Source organism: Wyeomyia smithii, chromosome 3, assembly GCF_029784165.1.
Source record: "Wyeomyia smithii strain HCP4-BCI-WySm-NY-G18 chromosome 3, ASM2978416v1, whole genome shotgun sequence".
Lineage (NCBI taxonomy): Eukaryota > Metazoa > Arthropoda > Insecta > Diptera > Culicidae > Wyeomyia > Wyeomyia smithii.
The window spans coordinates 29,915,088-29,931,471 of NC_073696.1; the positions used below are offsets into that span (position 1 = coordinate 29,915,088).

Consider the following 16,384-nt stretch of genomic DNA (forward strand, 5'->3'; position numbering starts at 1 on the left):
ATATACACCGACAATGATTCACAGTTGAACATCTAGTAGAAGATGATACGAAGCAGATAACCCGAAGAAGTCAGTAATAGAATAAATCGGTTTTTTTTTGGTATTGTGATCAATAATTTTCAGTGAGCATGACCAGAGCAAGCTGTAAAAATGCAGGCGTTTTGGTGCTCGATCTAATCACGTTGGAAGTGCATTTCAGGATCTAGTATAAATAAGCAGTGGAGTGAAGCTTTTCGTTACAGTCCAATAACCACCTTTCGAAAAGTTACATCCAAAGTACTTTAAAACCGAAAGCAATTCTTTAGAAATATTTGCGAATTGAATTTCTTTTTCTGCTTGTTTATAGGAGTCCTCGTCAACAGAAAATAAAATGAAGCTACTGTTCGTTATTGCCATGGCCATAGTGGTTGTCGTTGCCCAGGACTCCACGTACACCACCAAGTACGACAACATTGATATAGAAGAAATTCTCAACACAGATCGCCTCTTCACCGGTTACTACAAATGTCTCATGGATATGGGACCTTGCACGGCGGAAGGAAACGAGCTGAAGAAACATCTACCAGATGCGCTAGAGACTGGCTGTAGCAAGTGTACTGACAAGCAGCGAGAATTTGCTGTGAAGGCGATCAACTTCCTCATCGAGAAACGTCCGGACGAGTGGACAGCGCTGAAGGCAAAGTACGATCCCGAAAATAAGCTGTCCGAAAAGTTGCGTGACATCGCACTTGCTGCCGGTATCAAGCTGTAAGAAGGCGGAAAACGACGTTGATGTACACTGTCCTACCAATGATGTGCCCTATTGCTCAGATGATTTTATTTTATAAATTTATGTGATTAGAATGAATATACTATGTACCTACCTGCTGAAATAAGCTATTATTTCGTGAAATGGCGAAGCTTGAAGAAAATTCTTGGCTCAGTTTTTCTTCTGGTAAAATTTTTCCTTGATTCCATTGTTTTAGTCTTCCATTTTTTACATTCAGGAACTCTTGCTTAAATTGTGTTTTCGCACACTGAAGAAACTAAAAAATTTGTTTGATATGAAACTTTTTGGGCATTTTTGCAGTTTTCCAAACAGAATATAGACTGTTCCGAAAATTATAAATACATCTTCTTCCTTGAATAAAACAAAAAATACAGGATTTTTCGGGTCATTTTGTTCTGAAATATAGATAATAAGTGTTTTCTTTCCAGTTTCAATTCAAGTTGGGATTATTTTTCGTAGGATACGCGAGTTCTCTAACTTTTCTTTCAACACTACTCATAGGCTTTTGCACAGTGTGCTCCGACCGTTTTTACCACTTTAAGCCAATCTTTTTTAAATTTTTCAACATTGTCCGCTGGTTTGACAAATTTCCTCAGCTTTGCCTTGGTCAAAGCCCAAAAAGTTTCAATAGGGCAAATTTCAGGGCAGTTTGGAGGATTCATCTTCTTTGGGACACATGTGACATTATTTGTTTTATACCACCCTAGTGCATCCTTAGAGTAATGGCAGGAAGCAAGATCGGGCCAAAAGATTGGAGGATTGTTATGCTGCTCAACCATGGGTAACAACCTTTTCTGTGAACACTCTTTCACGTAAATTTTACCATTCATTGTGTCATTCGTAATGAATGGACGAGATATTTTCCCACATTCACAAATGGCCTGCCAAACCATTACCATCTTGCCGAATTTTTCGGTGTAAATGGCTTTCACTGGTCAAGGGACATTCTTTCCCTTCGGTGATGTATAAAATTGTGGTCCTGGCAAAGTCTTATAGTCCAGTTTTATGTAGGTTTCGTCATCCATGATAACACACCCCATTTTTTTGGTCAGAAGTTTGTCATAAAGCTTCCGAGCTCTCGGTTTCACAGATTCAGCTTGTTTTGGATTTCGTTTTGGCTGCTTCTGCTTCCGACGGGTCTGCAGACCCATTCTTCCCTTGGCACGCATAACGTTATTCGCCGAGGTTCCAAGCTTTCTCGCCACATCTCGTACTGATACTGAAGGATGCCGCTTGTAGTATTCCTTAACCTTTTCGTCCATTGTGGGATCAATAGGCCCGGGTTTTCTACCACATCTTGCAATGCGGTTTGAACTGCTCCGACACTTATACCTTCTTCTCTGGCTAATTTTCTTATAGAAAGACCACTCACGGTGCCTCATTTGTGCACAATTCGCTTTCTTTGCTCGGGAGAAAGGCCACGCATTTACAAAATTTCGCACTAAATGTTAGAAAAAATGACAGCATCTGTTTCTTTTGGATGTAAGCAACAGGACGCAGCCAACGTTTGGTTGAATACTGCACGTTATTCGAAATGACGGTTGATCGTAAGTGTATTTATAATTATCGGAACGGTCTATACAACGCTTACGTTGTATATTATCTCTCCTTTTTTATTCTGTGTAATGTTTTCGGATGCGAATTACACAAATGTCTATTTGTAGTGATTCTTAGCTAACCTTAGTCACACATAAAAATGTAAATATTTTTCGTTTAGATACTGATCTTATTCGCTGTGAGTAATTCCTCTAATGTGGTCATAATATTTTGTTATGCGTTTCAAAGCATGTTTCCGTGTCAAATTTTTCTAGACATTTACAGCCGTCAATTTATGTGTTTGAGACGGGTATTGAGGAAAAATGTTCGTAATTTGAAGATCGACACGACAAAGTGATTTTGCCCGACAACAATGCCAGACCTTATGTTGTAAAAGTCGTTAAACACTAAAATGGGAAGTTTTGTACCACCCAAAATATTTATCAGACACAGCTTTCTAAATTTAGTTAAATCTGAATTGATTTATTCCAATGCATGGCTTGTCAGAGCCGATCTTACGATGTCTTACAAGGGAGGGTGTGTGGAAAAGTGGTAAAATATGCTTACGTAATTATTGAACGGCCCCTACCAATTAGGTGAATTAGGTAAGTAAGTTGCTATAGCAGGGCAAAATGAAAATCTGAAATCGGAACATGTAATGAAATTTGTTCAATTTCAAATGCTTATAACTCGGTTAGTATTCACTTCCCTCCAAAGTTCCCCGACAAAATTCAGCAGCACGAGATCTGGATTTTCGGTTTCTAAAAAAAACCTAAAATGGTCCAATATGGGTAATTCCGATACCAGAGAGAAATGCCCAGCCTAAGAACCGGCAACTGACTGCAGGTACCATTTTTAAATGCGATATAACAATATGAGATGATTTTAAATTTTAAAACAGATTTCGATTTTATTCCGAGCAACTAGTGATGCATAAAAAACTTGATGATCAAGGAGTCGCAAATATTTTATGGATCAAAAAACGACATCGAATGGTTCAGAATCGTTTGCATTCAGATGAGAGGTTGTATGAACAGAACCTAATTTTTTTTTAATGAGAGAATTTGAAAGCGTATTCTTAGTCACTACTTTAGATTGCAATGGCATGCAACACAAGGCAGCCATTTTGAGCGACAACTGTCAACAACTTTCCTGAAGATATAATATCAATCGACACCATTCCGCTTCGAAGACTTGACAGAAACGGGCGTGCTAAGTGGTCGTTTCTTTATAATTCTATCTGTGTGTACAATCGAACAAAAGGCATGGCTTGACCTGTCATGGTCTAGTGGTGTGCTGTGTAAAGATAATCCGCGTTGAAGGCTAACTGGCTATTGTGTGGCTGCGTAGCTGCGAAAAATTAATACTCACTCAAAGTCGGCTCGCTACTGTGTGGCTGTGGTGCTGCCGGCTGCCCCCGTGCTATCGAAGACAACGAGAGCAATGTTGGGAGCACGCAAAGAAGAAAAGAAGTACGTATTTCTTGTCGGAGCCAGTGCGCTAGCTTAAGCACAATGGATGTAGATCCCTTAACACCCCCGATTCTCCGTCTCCGAACCCTTCTTCTGTTTTTTTCTCGTGTCAGGCTTTGCCCAGATGAAACAGCAAGCCCACGTTTCGTTGGCCCAAAGCGCCAACATTGTACAAATTTCGAAAGACCTGAAAACAGCAGCTTTTCTGAGATAGAAATACTTGACTGTAAGCAATTGCGATCTGTGTCGTTCGTCGGCGGTAAAAAAATGTACACTCCGTCAAACTCGTTTCGTGTCACGTTCGCCGGGTCAGCTTTGCCAAGCCACGTCTCGATCCATCGGAAGCGTCTACCTGTGCGCCTAAGCTTCCTAAAAATGCCCTAAGTTCTCAAGGTTTAATGTACAATACGATCAAATCAAAAAGTGCTGCGAAAAAATCGAAACAAACTCTTCGAGAGTTTGGAAATTTAAATTTCCAGAAGGAGTTCTCAGCACTTCCTGGAACATTAAAAACGTCAAGTTGTTTCTTTACCACATCCAGATAACCGAATAAGCTCTGGATTGGTGTTGTAGATCCAACATCGTGGCCGAAATCATAACACTGACGCTGGCTCCGGTGTTTGAAGCGTTGCCTTTCGTGGCGTCTGTTTAACATAAACACTGAGTGGTAGTTGCAAAACACGTCGTGTCATGTTTCTATACAAAAACCGCACCCGCTCAGCACAGATCAGTGTTTACACCATGGCTGATTGTAAGCGGCTTCTGTTTTCTCACAAACGGAATATATGGATAAATTCCCGGGAACTTGTTGCCAAAATTCAACTCATATCCGTTCCATACCGCGTTCAGAAAATCGTCACACACTCTAACGTTTGCGGTTGAAAAATGAAGTTTTTTTCGGATGCCCCCTTTTTACCCCCCCAATATTTTTTCCGAGGGACAACGTACCATATTGCCCCCCCAAATCTCTAGAAAGTTGGCGTCTCTATTCTCGTTTTTCTGGTAGTTTTATTTGTTATTTTTGAACTTCACAACCCTTAATTCATTTTGCAAAAATATGGTTTCTATCAAACCTGCAATCTCAATCATTTAACGTCAAGACGTAAAAAAAAATCTTTCACTTCATGTTTGCCCAGAATCTCTCGATGGGACGCAGCTGGGGGACGTTGGGTAGGCTCGCCGACTTTAGTACCACATCGATAATCAGCCGCTCCATCTCCTCCAACGATCGCTTCGAGTAGTGGGCCGACGTTAGATCTGACCAGAAAACTGCGTCTTCGCACCTATGGTATTTCTTGATGAACGACGCAACTTCTGACAGGCATTTCGTATTATAAATATTCCCGTTCGCGGCCAGCCCGGAGCGAAAAAAGAGCGGCTTCGGCATCCTTTTCTGGCTGATTGTGACCCACCCCACATACACCTTCTTGGGGAGCTTGGTGTTTGAAAGGAACTTCACCTAGTAGCTCATTTCCCTCTTGAGGGAAATAAAATGCGAAGTGTCCTGCCAGTCGTTGCCATCCAGGGTGAGATAGGTTTCGTCATTATTCACAATCGCCACATCGCGATTCGCCGGGATAATCGACTTGACCATTTTATTCAGCCGCTGCCGGCGTGTCTGCCCGTGGACGGGACAGCCGATCCTGACATATATGTCCATGTTCGCCAGGTACTTTTTCACTGTATGGCCTCATGCACCAATCTCCCGGCCAAGCGCACGCAGCGATGTTCCCACTTTTCCCTTGGTCTTCCTCTTTAGTATCCTTTAGAGCTTCTTGTCGGAATAGCTTCACTGTTTTCGCCATCACGGTTAGAGTTCGACTGATAGAGCTATCAATTTTTTTCTGCTAACTCATAGGTTACTATGATTGATGCTGCATGGATAGTTTTGTCACTGCTTGTAAAGGTAAACCCATGAAAAATCGTCAATTTTTGTCCATTTTTTCTACCGCAAACATTATTTTACTCTAACATGTTCAGTCGTGTACGAAATGCCGTCGAAACAAAAGAAACTGCGCGCCTGCAATCTACAATTCTTCCAAGCTGACAAAGATCGTGGAAAAAAGTACATAGGGTGAAAATGTACCAGTTTCCACCGTATATCGTTTCGCCACGCAGTAATCTGGAAGAGAGGTAATGCCACTGCATGACTCGGAAGTACAGCGAAAAGTCATTCTTGGTGATAAAGGTTACTTTACCCTATTGGTGGTCCCCGTGGCTCTGTGGTTAGCGATGTCGGTCGGCTAGCTCTCCCACACGGTTGTGATATCGGGTTCGATTCCCGATCGAGTCGAGGATCTTTTCGAGCTGGAAGTTTTCTCGACTCAGCACTGGGGCACGGTGTATCATTGTACTTATCCTACACATACAAAATGTGCCAAAAACAATATCGATAACGAATTCTCTCAACTAATAATCTAGTTGATCGAGACCGCTATTAGCCCCAAGGCTAAGCGTGCGATATTGTTGTTTACCCTATCGCAGTCTCAAATGCCCGGAACAACCGATTCTACATTAAAGATAAATTCATTACTATTCCAAAAGTGATGCACTAACTCAAGCACGAGTTTAAATCGAAGGTTATTTGTTCATTGCAATATCCAATGGAAGAATTTCGAAGCCATGGTTCAAACCAAGCGGTTTGGCCATGAAGAAAGAGTGTTTCCGGAAAATACTGATTCCGTTCTTTCGAAAACATCACTCGGATGTAGAATACGTGTTTTACCCGGACAACGCACTACGCCAAGAAAACGCTAATGTTTCTGTAGGACCAAAATATATCGAAAAACCGAAACCCAACAAATCTGCCGCAGTTTCGTCCCATCGAAAATTTTGACGGTTTATTAAGTTCCATGATTTACAACAGTGGTTCTCAACCTGGGGTACGCGTCTCTACAGGGGTACGCGAATATCTTCAAGGGACACGCGAAAGAAAAATCAGTAAGTTGTTCAAACTTGCTCTTTAAACATGGTTGTAACAATCAAGTCAACCGTGCACTAGACTACCACAACAGGATCTACCAATACTCTCTCCCACTCCGCGAGAACATTTTAGACTTTTGAAAATATTTTCCAAATCCTAAATAATACATTTTAGGATTTGAAAAATATCGCCAAGGGGTACGCGACCAAAAAAAGGTTGAAAACCGCTGATGTACAAGGATGATTGGAAGGCCGAGAACACAAAGCAACTCATCAACAGTAACGTATGAGGGAAAAAATCCGAACAAACTTTCAATTCCAAATTAAAATCTTGCGCAACTTATTTTTACATACTTGTTTGTTTATTCGAGGAATGTAACTCATAGAAAAACCTCATAGAAGAAACTCAGATCCACATCGCGCTGATTTCCTGATCCTGATCCTGAATTTCGGATGTTGCTTTTGTTTTGAGCTCCTTCTTGATTTTTCTATGAAACAATCGACGATTTTTTTCTGTAACCTTTATGATAGACCATTCGCTTCAAATTTGCTCAGAAAGTTTCAATAGACTGCAGCTGTTGCAGATTTTGAGGATTATATCATTCCGGAATAAACCCGATATTGCCTTGCCGCAAATCCGCTGAAGTTGCATCAGCATAATGTAACAATCCAAGGTATGACCAAAACACTACTTCGAAATTTTTATGGTACTTATATTCTAAGTTTTTAATCCATTTCATGCAGATACTTTTTCACCGTTTTTGGATCAATTTGATATTTATTGCCCAGCTTACGATATGATTTCGCCAACCGACCACGCGTTTCTGCCCACAATTTCGCTCGAACTTTGCTCTCTTGCAAAGTGCATTTTCGTCCGAAACCAGATTTTCTTTTAAAGATATTTGCATTCTCGAAGAATTTGTCAATAATGTATATAAATGTTTCTTTATATCCAAGATCTTTAAAAAAGAAGAACACTTCACTTTTAGCTTTTTCTTTTTTTCGCTCACAAAAACTACAAATCCATTTACGACGATCTTTTTTCGACCACGCCTTTTTCCGAACTAAGCGTCACTTGACAGAATCGACTAATCAGGTTACCGGTTATACGAAAGTGGATCTTTATTTTGTGGAAAAGGATTTTTCGATTTGTGCAGTACTTCGAAATCGTGGACCAATTTAAAAGTTGTTCGGATTTTTTTCCTCACACGTTATCAAAAGATGCATCCGAAAAATCGATGTGGCTTTCGTCTAACGGCCATGTATCAATGTCATGATTAAGCTGCGCTACACGGTGGATCACGGGTCGTTTTTCACTGTTCACTAACAGTATTTTTATTTCATAAGTTAAGTTAACTTTTTATAAGAAATAAATCAGTTTGAAGAAAATCTCTCTGTTCCACTCGCGAGTTCCGTTTTACCGCTACAACAAGTGTTAAATATACGTGGCAATAAATTGGCAAATATCGAGTGATTTTGGAGTTTCTCCCCGAACCGTATTACTGAAAGTTCTTTTCGAGATAGTTTTCTGTTCCAATAAAGTGAAATATTTTTGATTTAACACGGAAATGAGCACTAAATTTCACTATTAGTGTTGAAGGACGCTGCGAAATAGACGCCATCCCCATTGTGGGGATGTATTATATCAGTGAAACAAGAGATAAACCGAATCGTAGAGAAGCCAAGAGAGCGACCACAATTAAGAGCGTGAGTGAAGATCGTCGTCCAGTGGAGAGTGAGTGCCTTGACAGTGTGTGGTAGCTACAGAGCGCGTGAACTCTTTTGCGCATCAAGTGTCAAAGTAGAATAAATAACCTGTGCGGATAAATCTCTTTATTGTCGAAAAACATAATACAGTGTGTGAAAACTAAAATAACAAATTGCGCCGCGATTGCCTCTGCTAACAGAGGCCTATACTTGGATCCAGCATAACCTCCCGACATGTTGTCGGGGGGTTTTCCCCATCCCTATGTGGACCCAGGTGATCCTGGTCCTGGACCGGGAAATAAAATTGAAAATGTGTTCACTAGACGAAGCTTCCCAGCTTGGGGAGATCCGAGTGGGGACTACGGACAAATGCGAATACTCCGACTAGAAGGTGTAGACAAGAACCTACCGAAACGACCCTTTGAAATACGTAAAGCCGTCGAAGCCCATCTCGGCATTCGCATCAAGGATGCCAGACCAGAAGGAAATGGAATTTCTTATATTATCAAATTGAGGAACCAACAGCACGTACAGAAACTTAAGCTGATGAATAAACTTCCGGATGGAACCAAAATTAAAATTGCTGATCACCCTACCAAAAACCAGTGTCGTTGTGTTGTTTACTGCCCAGAGTCGACGGTGTACTCAAATGAGGAACTGCTAAGTGAGCTGAAAGACCAAGGAATCATAGAACTTAGAAAGATTACGCGAAAGGAGGGGACAGAAATTGTTCCTACTCCAACAGTAATACTAACAATTGACGGAACCGTGATTCCAGAGAGCGTTAATTTCGGATGGATTAGAGTGCGCACTCGTCCCAATTATCCAACACCGATGTTGTGCTACGGTTGCTTTAATTATGGACATCCCCGAAAACGATGTGAAGCTAAGAACGTGGTATGCGGTGTTTGCTGTGGGAATCATGCAAATACCCCTGAAATGCCATGCCTGGAAAAGCCGTACTGCAAGAACTGTCAGAGCGATTCCCATCCTGTTGCTAGTAAAAAGTGCCCGATATACATGAAGGAAGTAGAAATCCAACACATAATGGTAGACCATGGCATGGGATATGCAGCAGCTCGGAGGATTTATGATAGTAACCACTGCAGGAAATCTGCTGCTGCCGTTGTTGCTGAAGGGAACGATGCCAGATTTGCCGATCTCAACGCCAAATTTGACAAACTTCTTGTCGAAACCGGTAAAAAAGATCAAAAACTAGAGCAGATGGAACGGGAAATGGAAATACGGAACCAACAGATTGATGAGCTGTTTGAAGCCTTGAAAAATAAAGAACATGCACTTGCTCAAAAAGACCTTGAAATTACAGCTTTAAGAGCCGCTCTTACTGCCGCTAACATGCCAATACCGTTCACCACCAATACCAATAACATCACACAGGACAGCATCCCAACGGAAACCCTCAAACCGATTGGTGCAACCAAAAAGTTTATGAGCAGCAGTGAATCCCCAAATAATGATCGAAAATCATGGTCTCGATCTCCCCAGAATCAAAAATAATCTAGCAAAGAAGAACGTCGAAGCCGTGGTTCCCCCAGGCGAGCCCGGCATGCCAAGCAGAAGTCTAGTCACGATCGAACGGATAAAAGCAAATCCAGAAGCTACAAGGATTCTTCTCAGCAGGGAGGAAAAAACACACTGAAAAAAGAGGATATGTATAACAAAAACCACGAAACACTTGACAACAACAGCTCTTATGTTATTTCCGACAACGAAACCAATGAAAAAGAAAACGATATGAACATTTCATCGGATGAGCATTGCGCCAATCCGATGGAAGAACAGCCATAAATAACCGACCTGCGCCGTCCTCTCTTGTCGAATTATCACGATTAAAAGACAACTATAACGACATCAATGTCTTCCACAGAAAACTACTTTGATAGTCACACACAACAAAGTAGAGAGGACAACGATCATACCACAGATACTGACAGGAAATACCAAAAATCAACAAGCACCGAAATAACTGCCTAGGGCAGCCGGGACCCTACAGGTGAAAAAGTCTTGATAGTTAACGAGTGGATAAGCGAGACGGACAAGCGGTTGCCCCCGTATCCCTCGCAGGACAGCACGAATTTTAAGAATCAACGTTTATTGGAAAGCGAGACGGAAAAGCGGACACCCCCGTATCCCTCGCAGGACAGCGTGGGAGAAACGACTCAAAGATCATTTGAAAGCGAGACGGACAAGCGGGTCTTCCCGTATACCTCGCAGGACAATGTGGTATGCAAGAATTTCGATAATCAACCAAAAAATCTGGCCTCTCCTGACGCGGTAGTTATGAACCCATCGAAACCAAGAAACACCTCGCGGCACCTGGTAGCAAACTCAACCTTCGATAAAACTGCCCCAGCCAACCTCCGCAGATCAGATCGACTAGCCAAGCGGAATATCATACCATCGGATGCTAGAGAATACGACCTATGGAGAGCGAAACTTGGCGACAACACACCGGCCGTACCTGGCCCTTCCCGCGCATCGTCATCTTTTCCTGCGGTTTTAGCACCTCTGCCGACCGTGAGGGATTTGCAAAATACTTCTATCAATCGAGCTCTGGCAGGGATCGCTATTTCACCAAAGCAAACCGCCAGGCAAACGGCGTCTAACTCAAGCACATCCGGAAGTTGCATACCGGAGAACCCTTCGTTGAACCGTTCATCCGCTATTAACTCCCAAAGAAACATACCCCCAACCTCCCATAACGCGACAACACTAGCGTTGCAATGGAACGTCAACGGCTTCTACAATAATTTAGGTGATGTGGAAATCATAGTTCAAAACTACGCACCAACCGTTATGGCGCTTCAAGAGATACACAGGGCTGATATTTCTAGGCTGAACCGCTCTTTAAGCGGACCATACAAGTGGACCCTAAGAACTCGTCAAAATATCTACCATTCAGTTGCGATTGGCATTCGACAGCCATATGATTTCACTGACCTTAACATTGATACAGATCTACCACTAATTGCCATTAGAATCACTCATCCTTTTCCGGTGACAATAATCTCCGTTTACCTTTCCAACGAGAGGATTCATAATCTCAAAAAGTCCTTAATCGATGCCTTGGGAAGCATTGAAGGTCCCATTCTTCTACTGGGGGATTTCAATGGTCACCATCAGGCATGGGGAAGCCGGAAACAAAATCGACGCGGGATCGATGTACTTAACGCCACACAGGAGATGGATTTAGTTCTCCTTAACAGTGGAATTCCTACATACATCCAGGGACGAAAAGAGTCGGCAATAGACCTGAGTTTCGCTAGTCCCAGTTTACTACCCCGGTTGCTCTGGCAAACTCACGATGACCCCATGGGTAGCGACCACTACCCTGTAATATTTCGCTCCAACGATATTCCAGTTACTACCACTAGACGACCGCGCTGGATGTATGACCAAGCCGACTGGCAAAAATATCAACAAAACATCAACACGTTTATAGAAGGCTTTCAGAGCGATTCGACTACGCTAAACATGGGCTTGTTCACTGAAGGTGTCATTGATGCGGCTACAGCTTCAATTCCCAGAACTAGTTCTACACCCAGGGAGGAAAGCACTTTGATGGTGGTCACCAGATGTTAAAGCAGCGGTTAAAGCAAAGCGAAAAGCCCTGCGGGCTAATAAACGGCTTCCAGAGTTCACCCGAAGAAGGCAAAAGTAGCGGACACATATCGGAAACAGAGAAATGAATGCAAGCGTATTATCCGTGACGCCAAAACTGCCAGTTGGCAAGAGTTTATTGATGGAGTCAGTAGTGATAACACATCGGTGGAACTCTGGAGGAGGGTTAATGCAATCGCTGGAAAACGTAAATACTCAGGCATAGCCTTAGAAACTGGAAACGGGAGAGTAACGGACCCAGCTATAGTCGCCGATCCACTCGGAGAGTACTTTCATGGTCTATCATCCTTAAACGGATATACAACCGAATTCATCACACGAAATGCCGTCTCCACCAATTCCATAAACGAAATCACTATTCCCAACGTCGATAACAACCCGCATTTGAATCAGCTTTTCCAGCCAAGCGAGCTTACACTAGCACTAGCAGTATCTAAAGAAAAATCAGCCGGGCCCGATGACGTCGGTTACCCATTGCTTAACAACCTAACTATCAATGGTAAAGTAAAGCTTTTAGCAATCATAAACAAAATCTGGACCGAACATAGTTTCCCCCTGAATGGAACCACAGCCTTATGGTCCCAATCAACAAACCAAACAAAAATGGACGATCTCCAGAGGACTACCGTCCTATTTCACTAACATGCTGTGCATCGAAGGTGATGGAAAGGATGGTGAATCGACGTTTAACCCAGCATCTCTATTACAACAACCTTCTAGATCCACGACAGCACGCATTCCGCCCAGGTGGTGGTACCATCACCTACTTCGGTACTCTTAGCCAAGCATTAGACGAGGCAAAAAAATCACAAGAAGGTTGTATGCAAAGCCACGACCGCAAGGTTGAAGTAGAATACTTTTACAAGAAAGATAACCTGGCTGCTTGCGTGTCAGTCATTTTTTTCTAGTAAATAAACGTCGACCGTTCATTGGCAGTATTGTAATTTTGTTTTGTCTGATATTTTGAATGAAGTTCATTGGATATTTTTAAATTTTGTGCAAATGAGAAGTTGAAGTACTGCCGAATTGTAATATGCACATTTAATACGACATCATTAAACGGGAACGGAACAAAGGCTACGGTTATGCAGAACGCGAATGCCGGCGCGATGCGATTCGCCTTACCGTGGTGAAATGTACAGCTCTTTTTAAGGCGAAGTAGAGCTATACATTTCAACAGATTTCGTCTTGCCGAATCGCATCGCGCCGTTATTTGCGTTCTGCATGACCGTAGCCAAACACTAAGCGACGCAAACACGTAATAATAGTCAGAGTATGCATGTAGATGAAGATAATTAACTTTGGATTATAGCGCAAAACGAGAAAATATTAACTCTTCAAATAATCATTTGTGTTCTTCAAATTTCAATTGTTCAATTTAATATCCGATGAAATGTTTGTTTCTTATCTAATGAAACTCTTATATAGGCCAAATGATGCATTCCCAATTTACTAGGTCCATAACTCTGCCGACCGTGCTTGGGAAAGCGCGGTATAACGACCAATCAGAGGTCGAATTTTGTGTTTTGACAAGGCTTAAGAGTTTTCAATAGTACAACAGTTCGAATGATAAAATTGCAATTTCATGCATTTGGTAGGAATCTTAGAAGATTTTCTAATCGATTGCTGCAAAAACGAAGGAAATCCACCAAAAACTAACCGATTTATTAGCATTTGAAATTTTTCTCACTTTTCTCAGTTTTAGATTTTCATTTTACATCCCTATGTAGCCGAACTTCCTGAGAGAAGTATTCTAATTCAAAATTAAATCTTCATTAATTCATTTGTTGTCCTTATAAGGACAATTGTTCAATTTATCATAGGATGTAGTGTTTATCTTACATCTCTGTGTTACCTTGATAGTGAGGACTAAGGCGCACGGTCAACACAATGAGAAAGGTGTTTTCACATTGAAAACTAGACACGGCTTTACTGGAGGAAGTGTTGGCAAATGCATCTACCGCTAATACCACCGCTATCATACGAAAGCGCGTCGTTTCATGTGGGGAATATCAACAACGAAAAATGACACGCGTCTAAGCATAACCCGAACTGTTTCGCCGTGCTGCTCCCATTCACCTTTACATCGGCTTCAGGGAAGTACCGGCTGCATCTGCATCTACCGCTGAGGCTGTCACTATACTGCTGTTGGTACCAAAAGCTATTAACTCTTCAAATAAGTGTTATTTGTTCTCAAAAGAACAATTGTTCAATTCAAAATCGGATTTACGCAATCGCATCTCTGTAATATTACCGACAATAATATTCTTCTGAACAAACTGATACAACTTTCCCATTAGGCCTCTGCCATAATAGACGCGAAAAGCGACGCGAACCGATTCGCTCAGCTGTAGGTTAATGTACAGCCATCAGTAGAGCTGTACATCAACCTACGGCCGAGCGAATCGGTTCGCGCCGCTTTTCGCGTCTATTATGGCAGAGGCCTTAGAGAAAGTTGCTGGCTGATGTATTCACTTCATGCAAGCCTGCTGCTGATGCTTCCCGCTACCACACTGAAACAGCATTTTAGTGAAGGGAATGTCGTTGCATCAGCTGACCCTGCTACTATCGATGCTGATATACCCGCTGCAACAGCTACGCTATGCATAGCCATGCCACAGTTGTGGCCGCTATACGCTGGCCCAACTGCTGAGCACCTGCAACGCTATCCGTAGCCATGCCACAGTTGTGGCCGCCATTGGTATCCGCTGTACCTGCATCTGCTGGCCCTGCTGCTATCGATGGTGAGATCCGCTGAAACTGCTACGCTTATTCGCAGCCATGCCACAGTTGTGGCCGCTATCCGCTATCGATGGTACCCACTGCTCGCTCCCGCTGCTGCTAAGGGAGGACGCTGTCGTCGCTGTTCAGAACTACTATGAGCGGCTTCGACTAAAACAGGCTCTTATATAGGGATGAAAATAGGAATGAATTATCTTACGTACGTGGTGGAATGATATAACTTGAAAAATATGTGTGACTTCATTCTGGTTCAGAGCGATCATTTGATAAGCTCCACCTCTTTTTTCAGTTTCTAAAGTTTTTCCTCAGTTTCGTAGCTCGGATGCACAAAAATGATTTCTTGTGAACATTCTGTCGAGCCGGACCGATATCACTCTCATTGAAGCAACAAAATAACATGTTTTGTGTCGTGTTGTGCAGCTTGGATGAAGAAAATATTCCCGTCCCCATGTCGCATGTAAGCAGATTATTGCGATCAGTAGACAGTGTATCCAGCGAATAAACACCGATGGTGCTCTCACACACGCAACGGTTTTAACCCGTATCTTATTGCGGTTTGTAACATCAAGCGATTTCGTTTGCTCGCTGTTGCGTGTTGCATCATGTTGCAACTTGGCAGCTGGGAGACGACGAAATTCTGTTTATGCTGATTGATTGAATCGACTTCATATTAGCTCTGCATAGTCGAACTAACTGCTTTTGTGAATGCGTACTAACAGGGCAGTTTATTATTCAATGTCGGTTATGCTGATCGCAGCCTTTGCGCTGCCCCTACAGTGGGGGGTTTACTAAATAAAGTAAAAATTAGACAACTACAACCGAATTTGATTGCATCCCGTACAGAATGTCTGCTTGTGTTGATGCCAGAAAATTATTAACCTTCAATTATTTTTTTTTTTTTTTTTTTTCTTCACATAACATTTATTTGACACGGCACAAATACAATTTAATGTTTAACGGCGCCAATTATATCTGATGACTTAAAAACTAAAGCAAATTTTTTATCCTCGCTGCCGACTACGAGCTGAAATTAAGTCTAACTTAAAACTAGCATGGGATTTCCAATCAGTGTTTTTTTGTTCAATGGTCGTCTGATAATCGTCGAATGGCATGTATGGATTCGTTCTGCTGAGCCACGATGTCGTGAGTTGGGACAGAGGCTCGTAGTCCTTGGGTCCTGGTTCTGTTGTGCGGGGTCTGGTTGCTGGTTTTGTGCTTAAGGTTCAAACGTGTTCTTGTCGTTTTGTTGGGTGTAGACGGAGGGGAACGGGACTAGACTGGGGCGTGGATGGATTTCAGGAAAACGTATATAAGGGACATGTAGGATAGGTCACGGCTCGCCAAGACATCACGAACAGGAACAGCCGGCTGTCTACCCTCGGCCTGCAGGGAAGCTATTAATTTAGACCTGGCGTCACGGTGTACAGGGCATGACCAAACCACATGCTCTATGTCGTGATAACCTTCACCACAGGCACAGATACCACTTTCCCCGAGCCCAACACGACGGAGGAGCGCGTCAAATCTATAGTGATTGGACATAAGCCGGGACATCACGCAAATGAAATCCCGACCTACATCCAACCCCTTGAAC

At 42.5% G+C, this 16,384-nt stretch overlaps 2 protein-coding genes across 3 annotated transcripts in view; one reads left to right on the top strand and one right to left on the bottom strand.

Moving 5' to 3' along the window:
- Nucleotides 1-16,384, bottom strand: part of LOC129727990 (ejaculatory bulb-specific protein 3-like) — a 102,932-nt gene that overhangs the window by 13,111 nt on the left and 73,437 nt on the right. The window contains exon 1 of one of the 2 annotated variants that reach the window (XM_055686326.1): nucleotides 864-955. The exons of the other annotated variant lie outside the window; for it this stretch is intronic. The gene's annotated coding sequence lies outside the window, so the exon portion shown is untranslated. Of the gene's footprint in view, nucleotides 1-863; nucleotides 956-16,384 lie in introns of those variants that run through there. 2 annotated transcript variants of the gene reach the window in all.
- On the top strand, nucleotides 157-866 carry LOC129727996 (ejaculatory bulb-specific protein 3-like). The gene is made up of 2 exons (XM_055686337.1): nucleotides 157-276; nucleotides 347-866. The coding sequence occupies exon 2, from the start codon at nucleotides 371-373 to the stop codon at nucleotides 749-751; it is 381 nt and encodes a 126-aa protein (XP_055542312.1). The 5' UTR covers nucleotides 157-276; nucleotides 347-370; the 3' UTR covers nucleotides 752-866.

Bases quoted from the DNA above. Each gene is read 5' to 3' on its own strand.
- LOC129727996 (XM_055686337.1), top strand. From the start codon at position 371: ATGAAGCTACTGTTCGTTATTGCCATGGCCATAGTGGTTGTCGTTGCC.